General features: G+C 40.0%; 2 protein-coding genes across 2 annotated transcripts in view; both read left to right on the top strand.

Moving 5' to 3' along the window:
• Window positions 1-26032, top strand: part of LOC139950732 (uncharacterized) — a 157915-nt gene that overhangs the window by 109486 nt on the left and 22397 nt on the right. The window lies entirely within an intron of this gene.
• LOC139950728 (pleckstrin homology domain-containing family M member 2-like) lies at window positions 24-24601 on the top strand. Its single transcript, XM_071949519.1, has 15 exons — window positions 24-212; window positions 2249-2355; window positions 2992-3101; window positions 3711-3810; window positions 4896-4983; window positions 6193-7700; window positions 8454-8523; window positions 9502-9657; window positions 10129-10217; window positions 11390-11522; window positions 12501-12751; window positions 15209-15368; window positions 16973-17164; window positions 18592-18702; window positions 19410-24601. Exons 1-15 carry the CDS (start codon window positions 147-149, stop codon window positions 19542-19544), a joined length of 3276 nt encoding a protein of 1091 aa, XP_071805620.1. The 5' UTR covers window positions 24-146; the 3' UTR covers window positions 19545-24601.

Genomic DNA, 26032 nt, shown 5'->3' with positions numbered 1-26032 from the left:
CACCCCATCATGCATCAGTCAAAATGGATGCCGCCTGTCAGCACTATTCTACGTCTCGTAATGGGAAATAAAAAGTTGAATTTCTCTGATTTCAAAGCGAGTTTTTCTGAGGTTACAGCAAAAATATGCTTGAGTAGGTTTTCAGCATGAGTTCCAAAAGGGGGCATTTCAAGGACAGAATTCTGGAGGGAATTGCGAAGGCCATAAAGGAGGTAAGTTCGTCAACAAAATCACGACATGATTATTGAACTTTTTATGTCTGCCGCACAGTCAGCTGATCTGATGAGCTGCAGCAGGTCACCGAGTTTAACCTTCGTTGGTTAAAACTAACGTCTCGACCCTTGTTCGAGTTGTGGTTTTCCTGCCTGCCTACTAATACTGTGCAACACCCTAAAATATTATTTAATTACTTATGTTCCCAATTTATTCTGCTGAATAAGTCACAGGCCTAATTATTATCATTAAAATGTTGTTAGGGGGGCCTACGTCTCCCGTAATGGGAAATAAAAGTTGAATTTCACTGGTTCTAAAGCGAGTTTGCATGCATCAGTCAAAATGGATAACATGTCATGCATTGACACTGATGGAGGAAAAAGAAGAGTTGTTTTGTTCATTATTAAAATGTTGTTGATTTTATGTTGTATCATGAAGGTAGAACACGAAATAGTTGACACTAATTTTGTCACTGACATGGCAGAGACTGTTTAGTGCAGATTAGGGAAAAGTTTCCGTACGGCGCCACCACTTTTTCATTCGATATGAAATAATATAGTATCTAATTTACCTCAATGAGATATCCCTTTTTGTAAAAATGAGTGAAAAGGTGGTGGCACCATACGGAAAGTTATCCCAGATTAGACCCTTCCCATGAAATATTGAAATTGCACTTAGCGCGTGCGCACTGACATTTTGGTTGGCAAAACTGAGGGAATATCGCGCTGTTTTGTACACGGCTAATGGCTGCGTGACGCAGACGCGATTGGGCGTCTGCTTAGTGCACAACTATATGGCATTTGTTGCCAACCAGCAGGGTCTGTACGCATGCGTGAAGGTAATTAGCATATTTCATGGGAAGGGTCCATTGTCATACACTCATAGTGCTTTCCAAATGAACACTTTTACAGTGGTCAGTGTGCACTACCACTACCAGACCACATTGGATCTACATGTATCTTGTTATCAATTCAACTTAAAGGAGTAAACTGTAGATGTGTATTGTTTGGAACAGTCTTGTAAATTATATCCTGCAATCACTTTTTCATTTGTTATGACATAAACTCATATCTAACTGTCTAATTTATACTCAAATAAGATATTCCTTTTGGTTAAAAAAGAAGAGAAAAAGTGGTGGCAGGATAGGCCCTACAGAAAGTGTTCTGTATGTTTATTGTTGCCAACTCTGATTTGTTTTATTTGTAGGGGGCCTAGTTCCAGAGGATATTTTTAAGGGAAACATATCCTGAAAGAAAAAGTGAAAAGTGGTGGCGTGATACGGAAAGCTATCCTCCTGAAATTGCAGTATGGATAAAAAGTGTTTCGGATGATTTCACCGTCGTCAGTAAAAATTTAATATCCACTGCCTTGTTCTCGTCGTATCATTACAAAGTTCACCTGAAGCCCATATGAATGAGACATTTTCAAAAATCAACTTGGTTTTAATTAATTTTGTCGTGAGTCGTTGATTAGGCCTGGGCGACTAGTGAAATTTACTACTCTAAATTTACTACAAATAGTCGCTACTTCAATACTAGTTTCAATTATTACACACCTCTTGCTTGTTCTGTATTCTGGTTGGCTGAAACACGGTCACGTGGGATCAACTAATATAGGCTAGTGATCGCGCGCACGTGTTTTGCGGGAATAGTACCAGAGCAGGCACTAGTCTTTGCAAATAGTGCCCGCGGTAACAGTGCCCTCTCTTGACTTGAACAAAAACTACAAAACTCCTTTTTCTGTTCTTATTTGACATTCAAAACCGAGCTGTGTTATAAAACACAATTTGATGGGCATAATTCGGTAACTAGTGTACGTCTATTTCCCCTCGGGCCTGTGAGTGACCAGAAGAGGGGCCTATTTGCTCCTCGTTCTTCTGGTCACTCAAAGTCCCTCGTGGGAATAGACGTATACTAGTTACCTCGTTGCCAGTCAATATGTGTACTATGACACTAGTGGCACAAGTTGACCAGTCCTAATATTATGGTTGTCAAAATTAATATATTTTTTTGTTATTTGTGGATTTTTATTTCAGGTGCAGTCATTTAGTTATGGATTGGACGGTGAAGTTCTTAAAGTCACTAATGATGACAGACCTTTACAGAAGTTGGTTGAAAGACTAGATCACGCATTCCTTCATGGGTAGGTCAATTTATTTATATTATCAATTTCCTGTTACCGCCTTCGCGCAACACCAAACCCAAATCCAACTACCAGTTAATCCTTTATACTAAAAGGCAGTACTTAAAGACACTGGACACTATTGGTAATTTTTGTCAAAGACTAGTCTTCTCACTTGGTGTATCTCAACACAGCACAAAATAACAAACGGGACCTCAAAATCTAATTCTGAGGTCTCAAAATTAAACTTTAGTGGAAATTTACTTCTTTCTCGAAAACTTTGTTACTTCAGAGAGAGGCGTTTATTGCAATGTTTTATACTTTCAACAGCTCTCCATTGCTTTTTACCGAGTAAGTTTTTATGTAGGCTAACAACATATTTGAGTAATTACCAATTGTGTCCACTGCCTTTAAGCAGCATCCAGCATGGCAACAGAGTACAGCATTCTCCTGAAGACAATCAGAGCATACTGATTGAAACATTGAGTCGTTAACCACCTGTTCTTCCTCTCTTAATTATTCTATCAATTAATAATACTATCGAAGAATTTGTATTTTCAGTGTCCTGTTCTTTTGGTGTTGTGAATTCTTCTCTTTCAAAATTGTTTATGTGTGACTATTTCATCTGAAGATTTGATTCTACAATCCCTCTTGCAGGTTGAAGAATGTAACGTGTGGGTATTGGGGTGTGACCAAGCTGTTTGCGCATCGAGGTATCATTGATGAAATCACTCATCTGGATCGACTCACCACAGATCTAGGAAGAAGTAAGTCAGTTTGTTTTCTTCTCATTTTTTGTTTCTTCATTTTGTGAAAGTTTTCCTGGCAATACTCAAATTGAAAATGTCCAATTTGATGCAAACCTAATGGCTTGGTTACCGGCCAAAGTACCATATCACATGTACCATTTGTAATTGTTATACCTCGGTAACAAACTGTGAAGTTTGATTGGTCGAGAACCAATCATGTGACGCGCAACAAAAACGCATGTAACATGACGACGAGCCGGGTAACATGAAAAGTGATGTACACCGGTGTACATCACCTTGATCATTCCCAGCATTGGTCGATTTCAGGTGCTGTGTACGAAACAACCGCGGGTTCGAGGGAATTGTTTCTTGTTCGTCTGCTTATTAAACAATTCGTGAATAGTCCGTCGTAATAATGTTTGAAGATGACAACAGAACTTTGAGAAGAGGAATAACAATTATACAAAGGTATAACAAAACGATTGAAATTTTAAAGCAATTTTTTATTTGGGCGTTCAAGCAGCTCTAAGAAATTGGCCCCTGGACTTGAGTTTGATGCGCTAGACCAGAAGACCTGACTCACTACTTGTAGTGTAATGTGCATTTCTTCTCTCTTCATTTCAACAGGTCGGGCGTGGCTTTACAAGTCTTTGAATGAAACGGCTATGGAAAGCTACCTCAGATGCTTCCTGGAGAATCCAATCACAATGCGCAAGTATTACGTTGAGTGAGTAGTCTTTTAATACTAACCAAAGTGCAACAGTAAGAAGCTTTTCAAATCCATGGCTACGACTTTGGATTTGGCTTCAGGCTTCGTTCTCTCGTCTGAAGCCCTGGACATGTACACAAAGCACGCGCAAATTGTCAAAACAACCACGGGGCCAAGCTAGCCTGAGCCGAATCTGGAGTTGAAGCAGTGGTCTTGAAAAGGGCCATAGTCTGGTTCCTTGGAACTCAGCAACTGTTAAAAGCAGTGGACACTATTGGTAATTCCTCAAAACAATTATTATCATAAAACCTTACTTGGTAACGAGTAATGGGGAGAGGTTGATAGTATTTAACATTGTGAGAAACGGCTCCCTCTGAAGTAACGTAGTTTTCGCGAAAGAAGTAATTTACCATGAATTTGATTTCGAGACCTCAGATTTAGAATTTGAGGTCTCGAAATCAAGCATCTGAAAGCACACAACTTTGTGTGACAAGGGTAATTTTTTCTTTCGTTATTATCTCGCAACTTCAATGGCCAACTGAGCTCAAATTTTCACAGGTTTGTTATTTTATGCATTTGTTGAGATACATCAAGTGAGAAGACTGGTCTTAGACAACTACCAATAGTGTCCAGTGTCTGTAACTGTGCTCTGGTAAAATGTATTTTCATAATGGGAGACATTGGAACACAAGCTGGCAGCAGACTTACTAGGCTTACAAAAGATTGGTTGGTAACCGAAATACCGTACATTCACCATTGCTGTTAGTGGTACCCAGCTAATTTCTTGCTTAGCAAAGGAATTTGGCATTCATCTTTCTGACTGATTACACATTATACATACTAAGGCGGGGGGAGAAACAAGGGCACTTTTCAACTCAGCATAGACTACTATATACAAGGAGGCAATATGTTCTGCTAATCAGCTCTATAAAATTGGGTCCAGGTTTCTTTTTAGTTTTCATTGCTTAGGTGGTAGAAGCACATTTCTGGATTTACCTAATAAATCTACCACCACCTAGTGATCCCTAAAAAGATACACATTGGAGCTTCTTCATTCACAGTAAGAGATTATTTATTCAATACATTATATATTTTTCTTGTAGGAATGGAATGCTTAGAGATAAGCAGAGACTAATTATTCTACAGACATTAATCTCTGGTCTCGACTTTGTGACCTTTGACCTTGAACTGGTGAGTAAGTTTATGTATATACTTTCATAATAAAGTAATTTATGATTTGAGACGATTTGGGCAGCTAGTTGTACATTCGTAACATACATTGCAAAGCCAAATCTTGTTGGCCTACTTTTATGATACATTTATTTATTAACCACTTAATGTCAGGATTTCTGTCATTTTTCAGTGGGATTAATTTTGAGGACTTTCGAAAAGAATCTTTTTCTCTCATTGAAACCATGACTAAGCCTAGTAAAGATCTCAACTGTTTCTATAAAATGAAGATTTTTTATTTTTGAGATAATGTGCTATGTGCCCATCTTGAATCTGCCAAACCTTGGGCTGTATGCCACGGCTAATAAACAGCCTCGGGAGCCTATCAATCTCTCATAATATTTGTTTGCCCAACAAAAGTATAAAGGCCTGGAATTGGGGATTACACAATAAGCCCTGGTAAAAGGGAGGTTTGGAGCATGAGTTCCATTACCTTTTGGACCTCTTCCAATACGGTGCATATGAGGTGTGTGTGTACCTTGTGGGTACATGCTTTGTGGATGGTCCTGCAGCCAATTTTACGAAACGCTAGGATTAAAGGAACACGTTGCCTTGGATCGGACGAGTTGGTGTTTGAAAAGTGTTTGTAACCGTTTCTCATAAAATGCATATGATTAGAAATATGTTTTAAAAGTAGAATATAACGATCCACACAAGTATCACTTGAAATTACGTGGTTTTCCTTTCACCTCGTCGACAAACACGCTCGGCCATTTATGGGAGTCAAGTTTTCGACTCCCATAAATGGCCGACCGTGTTATTTCGCAAAGTTAAAAGAAACCCACGCAATTTCGAGGCAAATGTGTGTGGATCATTGTATTGTACTTTTAAAACATCTTTCTAACCGTGTGCATTTGATAACAAACAGTTACAAACGCTTTTCAAGGCCCAACTCGACCGCCCCTAGGCAGCGTTTTCCTTTAATCCTAACTCGAGTTAGGATGAGTAACTTGTCTTAACTAAAGATAGGTTCATTGCTTCCTACGTATTTGGATACGGAATTTAACTCCTGAAGGTTAAGTCCTAAAGTTAATCCTAAGTTTGGAAGGGTTTGGTGAAATCGACCGCAGGGTGTATACTTTTTTAATTTGACAAGTACAGTGTAGGTATGGAAATAACTGTGTTGTGAAACTGTGGATTTAAAATAGTTTTTTTCTCTCAACTTTTCAGAATATTGCCTATTTTGACTTGGTCAGCTATATCCCTCGCTCAGCCTCTATATCTGAGCATGAGGATAACACACCAACCAATGACAACGTACCTACAACCCCAAGCACACCAGCAACAAATCCTGATAATGATGGTAACTCATCAATCGCCAGCTCCGATGCCTTCTCCCCAATGGATGAATCGCCTCAAGCTGGTAACAAGATTCCTGATTTACTTCTTAAAGACAAGATGAAAAGGATTGAGAAAAGACACTCGCTACCGCAACACTACTCCGAGATAGATTTGTCCGATTTATCATTAGACGAGACTACAGACCAGAAGGATGGTAGAGATGGAGGAGTGTACCAGAGGTCTTACAGCGTTGGCAAGATTGGAGAAAGCAAGCCTGTTAGACCGGCGTCTCTTGGAGTAGCTTCTCGTAATGAAGTTAAGTTTCTTGGTGAGGATTCATCACCGAGAGGGTCAATTAAGTCTCTGGAGGATGACCATCGAGATGGAGATCTTGAGGTGATTCGAGTGAAGACGAAGAAAGTCAAGAAAGGTCAGAAGAAGAAGAAAAAGACTGATAGATCTTCACTTGATGGGGACAGCCAGTCAATAACATCAAGCACGGTGTGTGATGAGAATGAGACAGATAGCCAAGATCAACTACTCACCATGAGTTGCTCCGTTTCTTCTTTTCAGAGCTCTGATGGAATGCTTCTTGACCAACCCTCGAATCCCAAAGAAATAGAGACGGACTACTCTGCCAAGAATATCGTACAAAATGGAGCATTGGAGAACACAGAGTGCTTATCGGATCTAAAGCGTTCTCCAGTTAATGATGAGAAAACCAAAAGGTTACAGAACATGGACGATCAAGAAGAATCTCAACGACATCTTACCGAAGAAAACCTAACAGAAGAAAGCCAAATAAACTTTGATTTGCAACCTACTTGTGACAGTAACATTAACGACTCTGCCAATCTTGCCACGGATTTATCTAAAATTGAACTTCCCCAAATCATACATCAACGTTTGACATCTAAAAGTAGTCTTGACTTCGATGAGACTGTACAATTAACTCTCAGTTCACCAAAACCAATCAAGGTCATCCGTAATCCATCTAAACTTTTAGAAGCTCCACAACCAACGGAATCCATAGAAGAGGAACATTCCAATCTGAATCAGTCTGATGTTATGGACGTTTCTTTGGCGCAGTCTGTACTATCAGATGAAGTGCCAAGTTTTGCCAGCTTGTTCACCAAGACAACATCTCAAACTCCGTGGGTTTCCGACGATCATCCTCAATCTTCAGCAGAGTCCTCAATGCTCTCTGACATTTCTGCAAATCATAGCGAGGAAGGATTGATTGAGACAAGCGGCTGCAAGGAGAGAGAAATGAGGACGTCGTCGGACACCAGTTCCTTCAAGGAGGAGTATAGCGATGAGCAATCTGATGATGTAACCAAGGGAACAGTTACCAAGGCGATCTCAATGGAAGCTGACGTTCATGAAGCGGAGATAATGTAAGTAGTTTCACATAGAAATGTTGGAATGTGCTCCTTAAATTGTAATCTAAAACAAGGTATTCCAAACTTTGAGTCACGACCTAAAGGAAGGTCGCGTAAAAGGTCAGGTGGGTCACCAAACTTTCTCAGCAGTGTTAAAATGTTTTGTGACGCTTTAATCACTCTGTGACACTGAGGAACCAAGATTATTCACCTTATGTTGGTTGAAATTGGTTTAATGAAATTATTGCAGATGGAAGGTTTGAATACTTGAAATTCTCATCCGATTGACGGGCTAAAATTTTCTGGAGGCTGATCTAGATCAATTGTAGCGCTCTATATTATTTTAAAGATTTGAATACCTCTAACTATTTTTATTCATTATGCCTTGTTTGTTATTTATTTTGCAAAAAAAAAAAAACAACAACAGTAAAAGCCAAACTCTGCATTATTATCATTAAAGACATTGGACACTATTGGTAATTGTCAAAGACCAGTCTTCTCACTTGGTGTATCTCAACATATGCATGAAATAACAAACCTGTGAAAGTTTGAGCTCAATTGGTCGTCGAAGTTGCGAGATAATAATGAAAGAAAAAACACCCTTGTCACACGAAGTTGTGTGCTTTCAGATGCTTGATTTCGAGACCTCAAAGTCTTGTTCTGAGGTCTTAAAATCAAATTCGTGGAAAATACTTTAATTACTTTGAGTAATTACCAACAGTGTCCACTGCCTTTAACCTATACTTTTGTTTCCTTTGGTGTATTTAGAGTTGATAACAACGTTAAGCTGTATCTGATGCTAGAGATCTTCAAAAATGAACATGAACAGTTTAAGAAGGTGAGATTTACTTCATGATTCATTCTTTCATTCACACTGACAATTTCATTCAAGACTGAAAAGTGGACTGCGCTTTTAATACCTCTTTTTTTACCATAAGTGACTTTAGTCAACTGCACTCCTACCTCCTTTTTCAAACCGTAGTCAACTGTCCGCTTATCTGAAAAAAGGAAAACTACCTCAGTATACAAGAACAAAGGACCTGGCCTGCACGTATGCACCTAGACGTTGTTTAGAAATTGAGGACAATTTTAACTTCTAGCAGTGATTTACCAGGACCCTGCCTCACTCAAAAACATAATGCTAACTCAACACCCAAACTGTTGGACTCTGATCAAGGTGGTATGCCTGATCCCATGTTAAGCATAATCAGTTTACTAGTGCAGTCCTCAGTCCAACACCAAACAATAACACAACACCCAAACTGTTGGACTCTGATTATTGTGGTATTCCTGATCCCATGTTAAGCATAATACATGTAAGTTTACTAGTGCAGTCCTCAGTCCAACACCATACAGTAACTCAACACCCAAACTGTTGGACTCTGATTATGGGGGTATGCCTGATCCCATGTAAAGCATGATCAGTTTACTAGTGCAGTCCTCAGTCCAACACCATACAGTAACTCAACACCCAAACTGTTGGACTCTGATTATGGGGGTATGCCTGATCACATGTAAATCATAGTCAGTTTACTAGTGCAGTCAGAATCAAACAAAACATGTCATCGGGTTTCGAGGTTTGGTGTTGAAGTTGATGAAACTCAAAAGTACATTCATGAATACCTCACACAGTTTGGCTATTCCTATTGGTGGAGAGCGCGTCACGTGAGGGTGTCGGTCGTGCAGTTGAGGCCCTCGCCTTTGTCCCGGGCTTTTATCTAACATCCACGACCCTGCCGGTTTTAAACAGCTGATTAAGAACTCGTTGCTACCCTTTTATTCCCTTATTTATACATGATCCATCTTGTGTTACCAGCTAATACGTATGAGTACCGGTCACATGGAAGGAGACCTACAGCCAGCATTTATCTTACTGACTGATTACACATTATACATACTAAGGCGAGGCGAGAAACAAGGTCACTTTTCAACTCAGCATAGACTACCATATACTACTCTGGACTACATCTCGGTAAGTGCTTAATGTGATATTGACTGAAGCCTGGTTCATACTTCCTGCGAATGCGACGGGAATTTTTGCGTTACAAATTTGCAACAAACCAATCGCAACAGTCGAACTGTGCTCAACATTTGAGACATTTGCTCGCAGCGAAAAACAGCCCTGTGATTCGCATTCACAGGAAGTATGAACCAGGCTTAACCTTTGTTCGAAGTTACAGAGCTGCTTATATACAACAATTAGCTAAGAAAAAAAAAAAAAATTATGCTTACCAGAATAAAGTTACCAGCCAAAATACCACATCATGTATACCATCTGTGACTGGTTGTGCCACATTTGGCTTTCGGCCTTCCTCTTCCAGCGCGACCAGCTACATGCCCTTCCATGCACTGCTTCTGAAGATTTCCCCCGTCTCTCCTTGTAATATGCCCAAAATACTCCAGCGTCTTCTTTTTGGATAATTCATTGCAATTATTTACACAGGTGGGTCTGCATTACCAAACTATTCAGATTGTATGCACCAATAGGAGGAGGCAATATTGGCTAACCACGGGAGATGAGTCACTAACGAGGTATGTCAAATATGAATAATAATTCTAGCCGTGAGCGGTAGTCGTCAATTCGAAGTGGCAGTTCATGGCCTTTGCCCATGACGTCATCGCCCGCCATCTTTGATGACAACATAGGGTGCGTTCGATTAGCTTCCCCGGGTCGACCCCGCGGTGCTCACTCGGTTGAGCCCCTGACTAGAGCTATAATAAGCCTTTTTGAGGTATGGCGGACGTGATACGCGCGCGTCACACGCCGCGACTGAAGCCACGCTCACCATTTTGGTGGTCATTAGGTGTACGTGTAACCACGCGTCGCCTAAAATGCGCACTTCACTGAATAACATTCGTTCTATTTCTATGGTCAATACGCACAAATTTACCACAACTTTACAGTGTTGTAGCATTGTGTCCGCCATACCTCAAAAAGGCTTATTGAACGATCACTCACCCTCTGCTTTGCTCTTTAGAAAAGTTAGGTCTGGGTTACATTCATGTAAGGGAGGGGAACATCATAAGAGCAGGAAGTTGGGTATTGGATCTGTTCGCTGGATATCCCTTATAGCAGAGGATGTTTCTTTTACCATTGAATCCAGCACAATCCTATTGACCCAATTCACCTGACATCATCATCGAATAATCTTGGAACCGCCATACTGGTGGGCAATATCACTGTGCCTTATTCAGTGAAGTGCGCATTTTATTTGATGCAGCGTTTACACAGAAACCTATTGACAATCAAAATGGTGAGTGTGGCACAGTCGTAGCGTATGACGTGCATGCAAGGGGTCAGTAGGGTTATTTTAGTTCAGTGTCCAAACCTATAGACGATGTGACCTGTGACATCACATGTTTACAAAAGAGCCACCAAGCCTGGACTTTCTGCAGGCACGATTTGTACACAGCCTAATGGAAGAAAACATTAAATCTTACATTTTAAGGAGATTGCACTGTCCAATTCTTATCGACTTTTGATTTGATGAAAGGGGGCACATCTCAAAACTTGTCCGGCTTTTTCTTTCATAACTCTTGGATTTATGTGGAAATTATGACACAAAATGTCAACTTTCCCATATGGTCAGTGTAGTATCTTGCCTGCCAGACTAGCCAAAGAATGTACAAGGTCACACTTAATGTAAACAAAGGTCACAAGGTCTATAAGCTCTCATATACAAAGAATGTCTTGTCAATGTCAGGTTTTTTCTGTCATCTCTGAGACGTGTCATGGATGATACAAAGCGATCTGCTGAACCAATAAGTATCTTGACTGATGCTACAGCTCAGCTTATTACTCTCAAGAAATGGGCTGCGCAGGAATGTAAGACAGAGGTAAGTAGGATTTGAAACTTTGCATGGTGGAAATACGATATGGAAAGGTTTGCGGTAACACCATGTAATGACTATCTCTAATGAGTTGGGGTGGTTCTGAAAAGAACCGTTGGTTTCAACTCGACGTTACGATCAGTATGCTCTGATCGTCTTCTGAAGAAAGCTGGACTCTGATGCTGCATGCTGCTTAAGTACTTTGGAGGCGGATTAGCTTGGTGATGCACGAAGGCGGGAAATAGAGGCGGGAAATTGAGCTCGGCGATGCATGGTGAAACTGGATCCTGCTCTGGAGCCTGGGGTAGTGTGTGGGGGTGTGTGAACTGTGTCAATGCTCACTGAACTGTGTCAGTACTCACTGAACTGTGTCAGTAGGATCAAGCACAGGGAATAGTGAGGGTAAGGGGCCTAAGGGACTTAGGGTATAGAAGACCCAAAGCAGTCTAAATAAATAAGACAGAGGTAATAGATGTGGATACAGAACACTATTTGGTTATATATACCCTTACGCCAATGTGTGTTAGCGTTGTACACTCAGTACTTTCTGCCTCTAGCTACCCGGCGATCTCAGTGGTTCAGTTGGTAAGACATCTGCTCTAGATGGGCAAAGATCATGGGTTTGAATTCTACACAAGTAATATGCCTGTAATTTTTACTCGCATATCTCTGGAAGATATTATGCTTACACACATCGGTGTAAGCGTAAAACCAAATGTATATATTGCAGTTTTTTCTCTTGGAGCAGGCGCTTAACTTTTTATCTAAGCGGCTAAACCTTTTCCGTTTTTTGTAATCCTAACTTTCTCATTGGACATGAACAATTCAGTAGAAAGTCTTGAAATTTTTCTTATGTTTTGACAAACTGCAGTTGGATGCTGTAGGGGTGATCTCACTGTCATCATTTTGTTTGGTAATTATCTTGCGTTGCTCTCGCTTTGCAAAAAATTGACATCATCTTTAAACTATTCTTTTCTTTGATAGATCCATGACATCAAACTGCATCTCTACTCCCTCATCCACTGGGAAGACCTCGCTGACCTCTCAATGACCCCTGACCTCCAGCTGTATGAACCCCAGATCAGTCGGAAGGGTTCACTGAAGTACAAGGTAGTCGGTAGCTTCTTGGTGGGGCGTAGCCATTGGAAGAGTGGATGGTTCGTCTTACGGAATGAGATGTTCTGTAGATACAGTCAAAAGGAGGATAGACAACCAGATCTAAGTGTACAACTAAGGTGAGAAATACAGTCTCCTGATGATGACTAGAGCAGGCTAGTCGAAATGTTGAGACCAATTTAAGAACTGACTCTGCGATAGTGCAGTTAATCCCGATCCTATAAGCTAAAGTAGTAGTCCCAGCCTATTTTTTATACCATCGGCCCGGGTAATATTTAAGTAGCAGAACAGTTCTTTTCAGAACTGAGAAGTCTCCTGAACCCTCGAACATCTACTCCGTGGTAGTAGAATAAAGCAAGACAGTTCTCTAAGAACAAACTCCACCTGGCAAGTAGATACACACATGGTGTTACCGCAAACCAAATATATATTAATACCTCACCATGCAATGCCTTAAACCCTATATATTATAGACCCCTTGCAATTCATGCAGTGTACTCACATGTGCCTATCCTGGGTGTCATTTTGGGTGTCAAAATCGTATACAAACATGCATAAAAGAGAGTTGACACCCAAAATTACATGCATTTGTTTCGAGGCGCATTCTGTATTTTGTAAAAAATCAGCAGCTCCCCCTTGCATAATGCGAACCGCTACAGGTACGCTGAGATCATGCGCATGTTTTTAAGCACAGAGAACAACTATTGTACAATGATCTGCATCCTTTTGAGAGTGTGACGTCATATCCAATGGGTCTTTACATTGGTACCACAGTCTGCCACAAAGTACCACAGTCTGCCACAAAGTACCACAGTCTGCCACAAAATACCACAGTCTGCCACAAAATACCACAGTCTGCCACAAAGTACCACAGTCTGCCACAAAATACCACAGTCTGCCACTAAGTACCACAGTCTGCCACAAAGTACCACAGTCTGCCACAAAATACCACAGTCTGCCACAAAATACCACAGTCTGCCACAAAGTACCACAGTCTGCCACAAAATACCACAGTCTGCCACAAAGTACCACAGTCTGCCACAAAGTACCACAGTCTGCTACAAAGTGCCACAGTCTGCCACAAAGTACCAAAGTCTGCCACAAAGTACCACAGTCTGCCACAAAGTGCCACAGTCTGCCACAAAGTACCACAGTCTGCCACAAAATACCTCAGTCTGCCACAAAGTACCACAGTCTGCCACAAAGTGCCACAGTCTGCCACAAAGTGCCACAGTCTGCCACAAAGTACCAAAGTCTGCCACAAAGTACCACAGTCTGCCACAAAGTGCCACAGTCTGCCACAAAGTACCACAGTCTGCCACAAAATACCTCAGTCTGCCACAAAGTACCACAGTCTGCCACAAAGTGCCACAGTTTGCCACAAAGTGCCACAGTCTGCCACAAAGTACCACAGTCTGCCACAAAATACCTCAGTCTGCCACAAAGTACCAAAGTCTGCCACAGAGTACCACAGTCTGCCACAAAGTACCACAGTCTGCCACAAAGTACCACAGTCTGCCACAAAGTACCACAGTCTGCTACAAAGTACCACAGTCTGCCACAAAGTACCACAGTCTGCCACAAAGTACCACAGCTCCTATAGGTTAGCATTGGATGCATGAAGTTGATTGGTTTGTACAGCTGGGAGTATTTCCAAATCCTATATGGCTTGTGTACTGTGGACTCTAAGGTTTCTGTGGTATTTTGTAGAAAGAGCTCTCAGGTTATGGCGGATTTCACGAAACGCTAGGATTAGTTCGAGTTAGGACCAGTGTGTCCTAGTGTCTATGGATACGGAACTTGACTCTTCCAAAATCCTTAGATTAATCCTAAGGTTGGTGAAATCGACGGCTGGTTTGTCATTTGGTCAGGTCTATCATACCCAGGATGAAGGAATAAATTGTTGTACAGTTCTAATGAAACATGGTTTTTGGGGTATTTTCGGACCGATTTCTAAAACTCAAGATGCCGTGATAACTGGAGATGAAAATTTTGTTTTAACACACTTATGTTTATTATGTGCAAATTTTTGCGCTCTCGCACATTTTATGTTACAATCTTATTTGAGAGAATAACATTTGTGACACGCTACGTGAAAATGAGTCAGATGTTGACAATTTCAAGGATTGAGTTATATGCATGGCTGGAAAGAACACACCAACAGCAGTAATTTGGTATATGTCTTAGCTTTGGGGTGTATCACGTTGCGGAGTTACTTCCGTTTGAAAATAGCAAATACATCATTTTTCCTGAAAAACGAATTACCTGTAAAGTGATGTTTGAAACTACCATTACGCGCAAAAGGATACAAATAAGACATAAGTATGATCACAAAATTGTTGTATTCGTAGCTTTATTGCCTGAAAGTAAGTGTTCTAAAGGTTAACCATGCAAATTTTGATCTTAAACAGTAAAAAACAAAAAAAAATGTTTTTTTCCCCATTTTTTTTCTTCACATTAAACTGTCCATTACTTAATAATGCATTGGGCGACATCTGACTCATTTTCACGTAGCGGGTCACATTTATGTTCTGTTCAGAAAGAGAACCTTTTGATAAAGCTTCTGTTGTTCACAGGGTACCACACTTTGGAGGCTGCAGGCGAGTGCGTAACGGGGACCGCCCTCATAGTTTTGAGATGATTCTATCAGACGGAGCATCACTAGAACTGTCATGTGACACAGAGGAGGAGGTTTCTGATTGGCTACAAACTATTTGTCAGGTTGTTGCTCAAGGGGTGAGTGAATAGATGAATAAACCTATGTGTACGCATTAAAGACACTGGACACCTTTGGTAATTGTCAAGACGAGTCTTCTCACTTGGTGTATCCCAACCTATGCACAAAAAGAACAAACCTGTGAAAATTTGAACTCAATTGGTTGTCAAAGTTGCAAGATAATAATTGAAGAAAAAACACCCTTGTCACACGATGTTTGATTTGGAGATCACGAAATCAAATTAAAATGTTTTAGTGGAAAGTTACATCTTTCTCTAAAACTATGTTACTTCAGAGGGAGCCGTTTCTCACAATGTTTTATACTATCAACAGCTCTCCATTGTCCGTTACCAAGTAAGTTTTCATGCTAAAAATTATTTTAAGTAATTACCAATAGTGTCGAGTGCCTTTTAAGACCATTTGAGTGATAATTGCAACCAATTGCATCTATATAGTTAGCAAGTTTTGCAAACTCTCTGTTATCAATTACACTGTTGAGAATATTGATTGTGTGATAAAACACTGTTTACTCCAAGCTGTCTGAGTCCTGTACCAAAATTCCACAGGCATACTTACTACTCGAGTTGGCTTCGAACCTACAACACCCACATTCATGAATAGAAGTCTAACCACTAGACCACCAAGTATGCTCTGTGAAAAGAGGCCATTTCAAATCAGGATGTACTGCAATAATACCACCTGTCCTCTAATCACAGGGCATGCATAGTGGTCTTATTAGTTAACACACCTGCTCTAGCATTTGGGGGTAGTTGGTTTTGAATCCCACCACTTGAATCCAATCTCCATTGCAAGACTGGGAAATTGACAAAGAAGGTCATGGGTTCAACCCATGATCGTTGACGCGTTTAATTCTATCATTGGCTGAGAGTTGTGTGCAGCACGTACACACGCGTGCACTTTTCAATTGTTTGCATCAAATATGGCATTCATTAACTTCATGTGCAATCCGTCTATTACAGTGCATATCACACAACGGTGTAAGGATAGAATTGCATAAGAAAGCAACATGTTTGCAAATTGGAATACCTTTTGTGGGTTGTCGTGGCCGAGCGGATAAGAGTACCAATTTCAAGCTCTGGTGATTCTGTTCAGCAGAGTGTGGGTTCGAATCCCGGTCGTGACACTTGTGTCCCTGAGCAAGACACTTCACTATAATTGCTTCTCTCCACCCAGGGGTAAATGGGTACCTGTGGAGGGCAGAGATGGTTTTTGTGATTGGTTTAGCCAAGTAGCGAATATAATTATTGCACAGGCAGGGAGCTGAGATGGTTTAAGGAATGGTTTAAGGCCCAGTGACCAGGGGTAATAATATTGGAGCGCCATGAGTGTCACTGCGTGACGGACCTGAGCGCGATATAAGAAGCCATTACTATTATTTTTGTCCTCAATTTGGCTGCTATGCAATATTTATTCCACTCTGAAACATCCCCTTTTCAGCGTTATTCATCATCATCATTTACAAATGTACGCTGTGTTCATCCAGTGTGAGATGTAGTAGTCCTTTCTATTTTATGCAGTTCTGGTCCAGGTTGTTCCTGCATAAACCCTGATCAATCCATCAGCATTAAAGTAAACAAATATTGTCAATGTTTTTGTTTTTCAGCAAATAGCAGCAACGACACCCACACACGCTCCATCACCCTGCCAGCCATGCTGTGTTGTTACTACATCTCATAAACTGTTGATCTGCCATGAAGATTGCCAGACTAATTTCTATCGTCTCTTGGCCACTGTGGATGTACATGATGTGACTCAACTAACAACGGATCATGAGGATGGAGCTTACATTATTGTGGTAAGTGTTATACTTAAAGACACTGGACACTGTTGGTAATTGTCAAAGACCAGTCTTCTCACTCGGTGTATCTCAACATATGCATAAAATAACAAACTTGTGAAAGTTTGAGCTCAAACGGTCGTCGAAGTTGCAAGATAATAATGAAAGAAAAAACACCCTTGTCACAGGAAGTGGTGTGCTTTCAGATGCTTGATTTCAAGACCTCAAATTCTAAATCTGAGGTCTCGAAATCAAATCACTTCTTTCTCGAAAACTATGGCACTTCAGAGGGAGCCGTTTCTCTCAACCTCTCCCCATTACTCGTTACCAAGTAAGGTTTTATGCTAATAATTATTTTGAGTAAATACCAATAGTGTCCACTGTCTTTAAGGTTCATGTCACACGAGGCAATGTACAGGCCACCCAGTTCCAAGCAATCCAATAACAATATCGAAGTCAGCCAGCCCACGTATCTACCGACAAGGTACTCAAGGCGCTTAGTATATACATTTTTACAGAAAGATATGTTATTGAAGTTCTGAGAATGAATTCTGAGAACCAATTATGTAGCACCTTATAAGGGGTTACAAGGTGCTAGGGCCGGCGCATTCAGCAGCCACAGCCAGGAACACTGGGGCTAACCCCTTCTCTTTTAGATAAGTGCACGGCTTTACGTCCCATTCGAAGGACGAAGCAATGGTTAAAAGTGGCTTGCTTAAGGACACAAGTGTCACGGCTGGGACTTGAACCCATACTCTGCTGATCAGAAACACCAGACTTTGAGGTTGGTGCTCTTAACCGCTCGGCCACGACACTTCCACAGTACAGTACATTACAATACAGAAAGGCATTTTTATACTGCTATTTCATTTAGATCACAGCGGTTTGATGAAACACATGACTCTAGAAAAACTAAGGAAAGGGAAAACAAATTGGCACAGCATAAGAGGTATCATTGAGTGTATCAATCTCAATTAAGAAATGGCATTGACATTGAATCTTCAATACATTCTTGGGGATCGTAAAGACATTGTTTGAAGAATGGGAGACTTTCCAACGCTAGGTGGCTAGGTAAATTTCCATTGTTTACGTAGTTCTGAACATGCGCATAATTCTGAGAACAAGGGCTTAACCCGGTGAGTCTGCTGCCACCTATCGTCCCAGAAAGTCTCCTATGGACCGATCCGGCCTATCAATCAAACTGTGCGCATTCACCCATTTGACCAATCACAGCCAGGATTGTGGTCGGACAAACTCGGTCATGCGTGCGCGTATATTTGGCACGCGCGGCAGAATCGTGCAGAATGTCATTTGAAGTGTTCGTACACGTGTCTTGCTCACGTGTGCGGTGGGCGGAGCTTAGTGAAAAGCCAGAATGGTCCGTTGTCTAGCACTTTACAATACTCCATCATTGTGATCAATGTATTAAACATTTTGTTTTTCAGGAGTTCTTATCCGAGCACCCTCAGAATCCTTGGGTATTTTATTTCAATAGCGTCAACGAGAAAGTGAAGTTTGTAACATCTTTAACCGCTGTATGGAAGCAGATTATGCAGGTATTTACGAACAGTATTAAAACTCATCTACATAGAGAAGCATTATGATAAGTTTATTTTTCGTATTATGTTATGCTACTTTCATTGCTTGTTGGTTGGTCTTTTGTAGAGCAGCGCCATGAGCGTTGCAGTGCAGATACCGGCGCTATAAAAGTGTCCATTATTATTATTATTATTATTATTTACGATCCTTTCATTCATTCATTTATTATTATTATCATGACATAAAAACATGAAATTCAATATCCTGTTTTAGAAATAGGCTAAAAGTAATGATAACAATAATTTGAAATGATGACAACAACTTTTTGTTTTTGTGTCAGTGTTAAGTAAAATATCACAGGTTGCCAAACCATTTGACATAGCAACTGTCTCTATTGTCCTCTATAGACTGGATTGAATAACCCCTATTTGCTATGAAAAGTCGCCATCTTGTAGGGCAAACCGTATGCGCGTCCATCATCGAAGCACACAGCACGCAACCTTCCCGGTTTGATTTCTACGACGCACGCACACGCACAGACGCCATCTTGTAGGTCAGATATTTGAGCCGCAGGACGTCATATTCAATATGGTCTATTGTCAAACTTAAGCGGTAATTTGTACCAGATATTATTCAAATCTTAACTCGCAAACGGCTCATTGAAAACCCATTGTTCAGCTGTTATGTTTATAAACTGTTACCATGGTAATTTTCTGCTTGTTAGGTTGATCTACCCATCATCCCAATCTCTGACAGCCGAGTACAAAAGAGATGTCAGGAGTGCTCCGCTCTCATCCAATCGTCATGGCAACGCAGTGACAGCCTGATGAGAGGTCGTGTCGGAGGTAACATCTGGTAAGGTCATTCCCTAAGGTCAATCTTTAATTATGTATATGTGTATATTGTATGCCTGCTAAGCTCTTTTGTAAGTAAAGGTCATGTCAGATATATTTAGTAACCACGGGTCATATTAGAGGTCATGAAGTGTTGGAGTACTGGTCCTCAGATTAGAGGTCATATGAGAGGTCGCGCTTTGCTTAAGCTTAAAATACAACGCCCGTAAGGTAAATAAACTGTCTCCTAGTTGGTTATGACGTGACAGAGAAAAAGACAAAAATTAGGTGCATCACGGACTGCCTAAAGATCTTTCAGGTGAAATAGCTTCAGATCAACAAAATGAAAATGTAGTTATTGGTATTGGTAAATTAAATTTAGACATAACATGTACAAAAATAAATCTAGCAGAAAAAGTACATGTACAGCAAAGCATATATAAAACTTCATGTGATTGTGGTTCCATATTGATTAAACTGGTGTTGCTACAATGTATACAAATATTATGCATTGTCAAATGTACAACACGTTCCTAGGGAACTGCAGATGACTTGTGTAGATCGTGTTAATGTTAACTGAAATTTATGTTCAAGTCCAATACTAAGCAGTTATAGGTTTAAATCCAAACAGAACCTATACACATACAAACATAACATGTATACACCAATGGAAATGTGTCTCGTTGTTCAAAATAATTTAATTGGCATAACAAATAGCCACCGGAGAACAATGAAATGTTTTGTTCCTAAACTTATTAATTTGGAGTCTGAACTGACGACAAAGCCAAACAGTAGATAACTGTTTATAACAATAGTACCTGTAGTACTGTATGTTAAAGCCCCTGCAGCATCACTGAGTGATATGCGCGCTATAGACCGTATTGAATAACCCCATCAATGCTATGAAATGCGCCATCTTGTAGGTCAAACCGTATGCGCGTCTAAACGCGTACATCAATGAAGCATGCAGCACGCAGCATTCCCCGTTTGATTTCTACATCACGTGCACGCACACCCACACGCACACGCACACAGACGCCATGTTGTAGGGAAGATATTTGAGCGGTGACGTCATATTCAATACGGTCTGTATAAGAAGCTACTATTAATAATTATTAGTGTTGTTAGTGAAGTAGTAACTATAATACAAGTAGCTTGTCCAAGTATAACCCATGGCTCAATACATGTAAATGTAGAAGTACGTATACCTGACAGTTATAGTCAATTGACCTAATTCACCTGACGTCATCATCGAATAACCTTGGACCGCCATACTGGTGGGCAATGTAACTGTAAGTTATTCAGTGCAGTGCGCTTTTTAGGCGACGCAGCGTTTACACGTAAACCTATTGACCACCAAAATGGTGAGCGTGGCACAATCGCCGCGTGTGACGTGCATGCAAGGGGTCAGTAGGGTTTTGTGAGACACCAATCTCAATCTAAAATCACATTCAATCAACTACTTGGTTAATAAAATAATTCACACACAAGGCGTCTTGAAAAAATGTTAATTGTTCCCGTAATCAGACCGACGTTGAAATCTGTTTGCGCGTAGCGCCGTTTGTTCTGAAAGAAATCTTGTGGTAACGGTGTAACTCTGAAGTGCTTTATCTGATTCTGAATTGGCTTTAAATAAAGTAAAAATAAAATATATTGAACCTAATTTCAGTTTGAGTATAGTGCAATAAAATGGGATGTTACTTTAAGAATAATAGTAATTCTATTGAAAAGCTTTTATTAATTTTCGTTTTAATGTTGTTTTTTGCATGATTTATCACAAATTCTTGTTGAGGGTCTCTTTTACCTTCACTGAAATATTGGTTGCATCCACTAGTTACCTTTGATTCCATATAGAAATGCAACCAAATACAAGTTTACTGGACTCAATGTTGAAGCAGGCAATGGTAAAAGGTTTCAAAGTTTAATACTTGATGCACTCAATAAATGGTTTGAGGCTTACATTTTAAACTTTTTACTTGCATAGATTGTGCAAGTCTTGTCCGTGTTTGAAAATTTTCACAAGCAGTGCTTTTGACAGGGGAATGAACAAAAATGGGCATTTGGCAGTCTCACAGGCCAAGCCTGATTTCATAGAGGTGCTTATAAAAGTAGCTAAGCACAACACAATTATGCTTACCAGAATAAGGTTACCAGCCGGTGTACCATGATGCATGTACAATCTGTGACTGGTATCCTGCTTATTTCTGCTTAGCAGAGAGTTATTAAGCATACATGTAGTTCTCTGCTTAAAGGCAGTGGACACTATTGGTAAATACTCAAAATAATTATTAGCATAAAACCTTGCTTGGTGACGAGTAATGGGGAGAGGTTGATAGTATAAAACGGTGTGAGAAACGGCTCTCTCTGAAGTGACATAGTTTTTGAGAAAGAAGTAATTTTCCACGAATTTTATTTGGAAACCTCAGATTTACAAAAACTTGAGGTCTCGAAATCAACCATCTAAAACTTGAGGTCTCGAAATCAACCATCTAAAAGCACACAAGTTCGTGTGACAAGGGTGTTGTTTTTTCTTTCATTATAAACTCGCAACTTCGACTACCAATTGAGTTCAAATTTTCACAGGATTGTTATTTTATGCATGTTGAGATACAGCAAGTGAGAAGACTGGTCTTTGACAATTACCAATAGTGTCCGGGTCTTTAAGCAGCTCTATGAAATCGGGCCATGGATTAACACAGACTAGGTACTGCCTGCAAGCCATGGCCGTTGTTGCCACGATTTCCCAGTGAAATTCAAGTCCTGGGCCTCCACTTTTGAATGCGTGTAAGACTTGAACGATTCATTGTTCTTGTTCATATTGAGTACTTATGTATGATATGATAATTGTCCATTTTTATTGTTCTTTTTTTTTGCAATTTGTTATGACTTTATCTGTTTATATTGTGTTATTTTTTATATTTCCAGTATTAAATATTTATCGAGATGTTTTGTTATTCTGACCTAATGAAATAATATATTTTAAAAGAATATTTGCACTTTCACTGGATGTTTTGTTTTAGTTTAAAATTTGTACTAAATTAACGCGGTTGTGTTATGTCTTCCTGTGATTACAGTATTAATCAATGTCTACAACCCGACTCTGGGTACGTGTGTACCAATACCCGCATTGGGAGATTTAATTGTACCTCAATGAGGAGTGTACCCCCTGTTTGGGGTTGTTTCATTTGATCCCTCATCCTAAACCTTTAAAAGGGATACAGTAGATTTACAAACTGACTCCCAGCTTAAGTTTGTTTACACTTTCGGCTGAGACTGCCGCTTTAACGATCTTGTTCACAACATCTTGGATAGTTTGCTCCAGGGCCCTATGTCCTAGAGCTGCCTAAGCAGACATTTTTGCTTAACAATTCTGTGCTAAGCAAAAGGAAACCAGTCAAAAGTTGCATATGTGATATGGTAGTTTGGCTGGTAACTGCAGTCTAGTAAGCATAATTTTGTTGTGCTTAGCTACTTTCTGTGCTTAAGAAGCTCGATGAAATTGGGCCCTATTGTGTTTTCACGAATACATGAAATCAAGAAAACCTAAACCGCAATCACCTTACAAACCGCTCACCCAGAGGGCGCTATCACTCCTCGAACCACTATCTGTGATGGCCACAGCCCTAGGCCTAATTTCGTAAAGCTTTTAAACAGAAACAACTGATAGGCAAATTTCTATTTTTAGAAAAAAAAAATAATGGGGCACCAGTCACAACAATTTAAACTTTATGGACTTCTAGCTGGTAACAAGATCTACTAAGCACTTCCCGTGCTGAGCAAGTTTTTGTGCTTACAGGCTTAATGGAATAATAGGCCCTGTTTGTGGTGATATAGCGGTTCCTGGGTGGTAGTATTCAAAGGAGTGGTAGCGCCCTCTAGCAGCAAGAAAGTTTTCATGACCGACTGCTTGTATTCATGATTACAGAACCCGAGCGACTTAGAACCAAGACTACATCTATGTTGAGTTATAATTTGAGACTATCAGGGACACTAGGTGGCAGCAGACTTACCAAGTAAATCCCTTCAGAAAAGGGCATAAAAGTTGACCAGGAGCCAATTTCATAGGGCAGCTTAAGCACAAAAAAAGCTTAGAACAACAAAATAATGCTTACCAGAATAAGAAAAACAGCCAAATTAACAGGCCACATGTACGATTTCTGACTAGATTTGCTGCTGATTATGCTAAGTAGAAAATTGTTAAGCAATATTTGCTGCTTAAAGGCACTGGACACATTGGTAATTACTCAAAATAATAATAATTTACTTGGTTGCGAGCAATGGAGAGCTGTTGATAGTAAACAACAGTGTGAGGAACTGCTCCCTCTGAAGTAACGTAGTTTTTGAGAAAGAAGTAATTTCTCACTAAAATATTTGAATTGAGTTGGAGACCTTAGCTGAGGTCTCGAATTCAATCATCTTAAAGCACACTTACTTGTGCGAAAAGAGCGTTTTGTTTTCTTTCATTATTCTCTCTCAACTTCGACGACCAATTGAGTTAAATTTTCACAGGTTTGTTATTTTATGCATATACACCAAGTGAGAAGACTGGTCTTTGACAATTACCAAAGGTGTCCAGTGCCTTTAAAGCAGTTAGCTCTGTGAAATATGGCCCTGGTATGTCTGCTGCCACCCTGAGTCCTAAAGTCTCCCATTGTAAGTTAAAGGAACACGTTGCCTTGGATCCGTTGAGTTGGTCTTTGAAAAGCGTTTGTAACCGTTTGTTATAAAATGCATATGGTTGGAAAGATGTTTTTAAAGTAAAATACAATGATCCACACAAATATGCTTTGAAATTTTTGACTCCCATAAATGGCCAATTGTGTTAGTTCGCAATGCAAAAGGAAAACCAAGCAATTTCGAGGCAAATTTGTGTGGATCAATGTATTCTGCTTTTAAAAACATCTTTTCAACCATATGCATTTTATAACAAACGGTTACATATGCTTTTTATACTGCCAACTTGTCCGATCCAAGGCAACGTGTCCCTTTAAGTTGTTTGCTCATGTGTTTTTTGTGTTAAGACTGCCTACCTGGCTGGAAGCGACTTTGAAGAAATTATTAAACAGTTCAATGCTGGAATGTTTACTACAAGATTTTCTTGAAGTGATTTTTTTTTTAGTTTGTTACTAATTTCATTTTCCGGTTTAGTTTGAGAAATTACTTAAAGACAGTGGACACTATTGGTAATTGTCAAAGACCAGTCTTCTCACTTGGCGTATATAAACATATGCATAAAATAAAAAACCTGTGAAAATTTGAGCTTAATCGGTCGTCAAAGTTGCGAGATAATAATGAAAGAAAAAAACACCCTTGTCACAGGAAGTTATGTGCTTTCAGATGCTTGATTTCGAGACCTCAAATTCTAAACTTGAGGACTCGAAATCAAATTCGTGGAAAATTACTTCTTACTCGAAAACTATGGCACTCCAGAGGGAGCCGTTTCACACAATGTTTTATACTATCAACCTCTCCCCATTACTCGTTACCGAGTGAGGTTTTATGCTGATAAATATTTTGAGTAATTACCAATAGTGTCCACTGCCTTTAAGTTGTTGAGTTTCTTCTTGTTTGATCCATAATTCATTCATCTAATCTAAAACCCTCATATTTTCTAGTTGTTAAACTTATTCATACACCCCCCTTTCATTACATATTGATTAATTTTGTTATTATTTTGTTGAATTTCTTTGATTTATTTATCACTTTCAACCTGTTGCCACAATTGTTAGACTTATCAACATGCCCCACCCCCTTTCATTATATATCGAATAATTGTTTGATTAATCAATTCCTACTTGTCACCAACCAAATGACCAATCTGTTGTTTTTACTACGTAAAAAATGGGACATCTATTAATATATTTGGTGATCGAACAAGATGCAAAAAATGAAACACTCCTTAGTGAGAATTACAGAGGGCGCCCTTCGTATCGACTGTCGATAATCCAAGTAGATTCGTAGCCCACAGTCTAGTAGGGGTGCGGTTTGGTCGTAACCAATGACTGTTTCGGTTGAACTTGCCATCGATAATCCACTGCATGCACTGGCCATCCCACCAGCTGTTAATGGCACTCTTTTAACACCGGTTTCATCACAGTCCTGTAATGAGACCGATGTTAAAAGAGAGCCATTGACAGCTCACAAGGTGGGCTATCTTAGCACTAGCCAGTGACCGACCGCCAAAAGGCATCCCCTGATTCGAAGATTAAAATAAAACGAAGAGGGCGCCCTTCACACTGACCGCGATACTCGTAATAATTATCTCTCCACTGGACACCCTGTACCCACCCACCCACACTCACCATACGGACATCCCTCATCCCCACCACACCCCTGGCAACCCTCACCCTCTACCCACCCTCCCCGTATAACCCGGAAATCCATAAAATATGTCGACGGTGGACAAAAGAGAGAAGATTTTGATTAATAATAATAAACAGCATTTATAAGGCGCATGATGAATAAAAGATTCCTCTATGCGCCTTATCACTTACCTGTCTGCAATTCATTTTTT

This window comes from Asterias amurensis, chromosome 18, assembly GCF_032118995.1.
Source record: "Asterias amurensis chromosome 18, ASM3211899v1".
NCBI classification, from domain to species: Eukaryota; Metazoa; Echinodermata; class Asteroidea; order Forcipulatida; family Asteriidae; genus Asterias; species Asterias amurensis.
The sequence above is the reverse complement of the archived record's forward strand: the minus strand, read 5'-3'. Positions and strand labels throughout refer to the sequence as shown.

Bases quoted from the DNA above. Each gene is read 5' to 3' on its own strand.
- LOC139950728 (XM_071949519.1), top strand. From the start codon at position 147: ATGAGTTCCAAAAGGGGGCATTTCAAGGACAGAATTCTGGAGGGAATT. The intron at 2,356-2,991 runs GTAGGTCAATTT...TCCCTCTTGCAG, and splicing joins GATCACGCATTCCTTCATGG to GTTGAAGAATGTAACGTGTG. The intron at 4,984-6,192 runs GTGAGTAAGTTT...TCAACTTTTCAG, and splicing joins TGACCTTTGACCTTGAACTG to AATATTGCCTATTTTGACTT.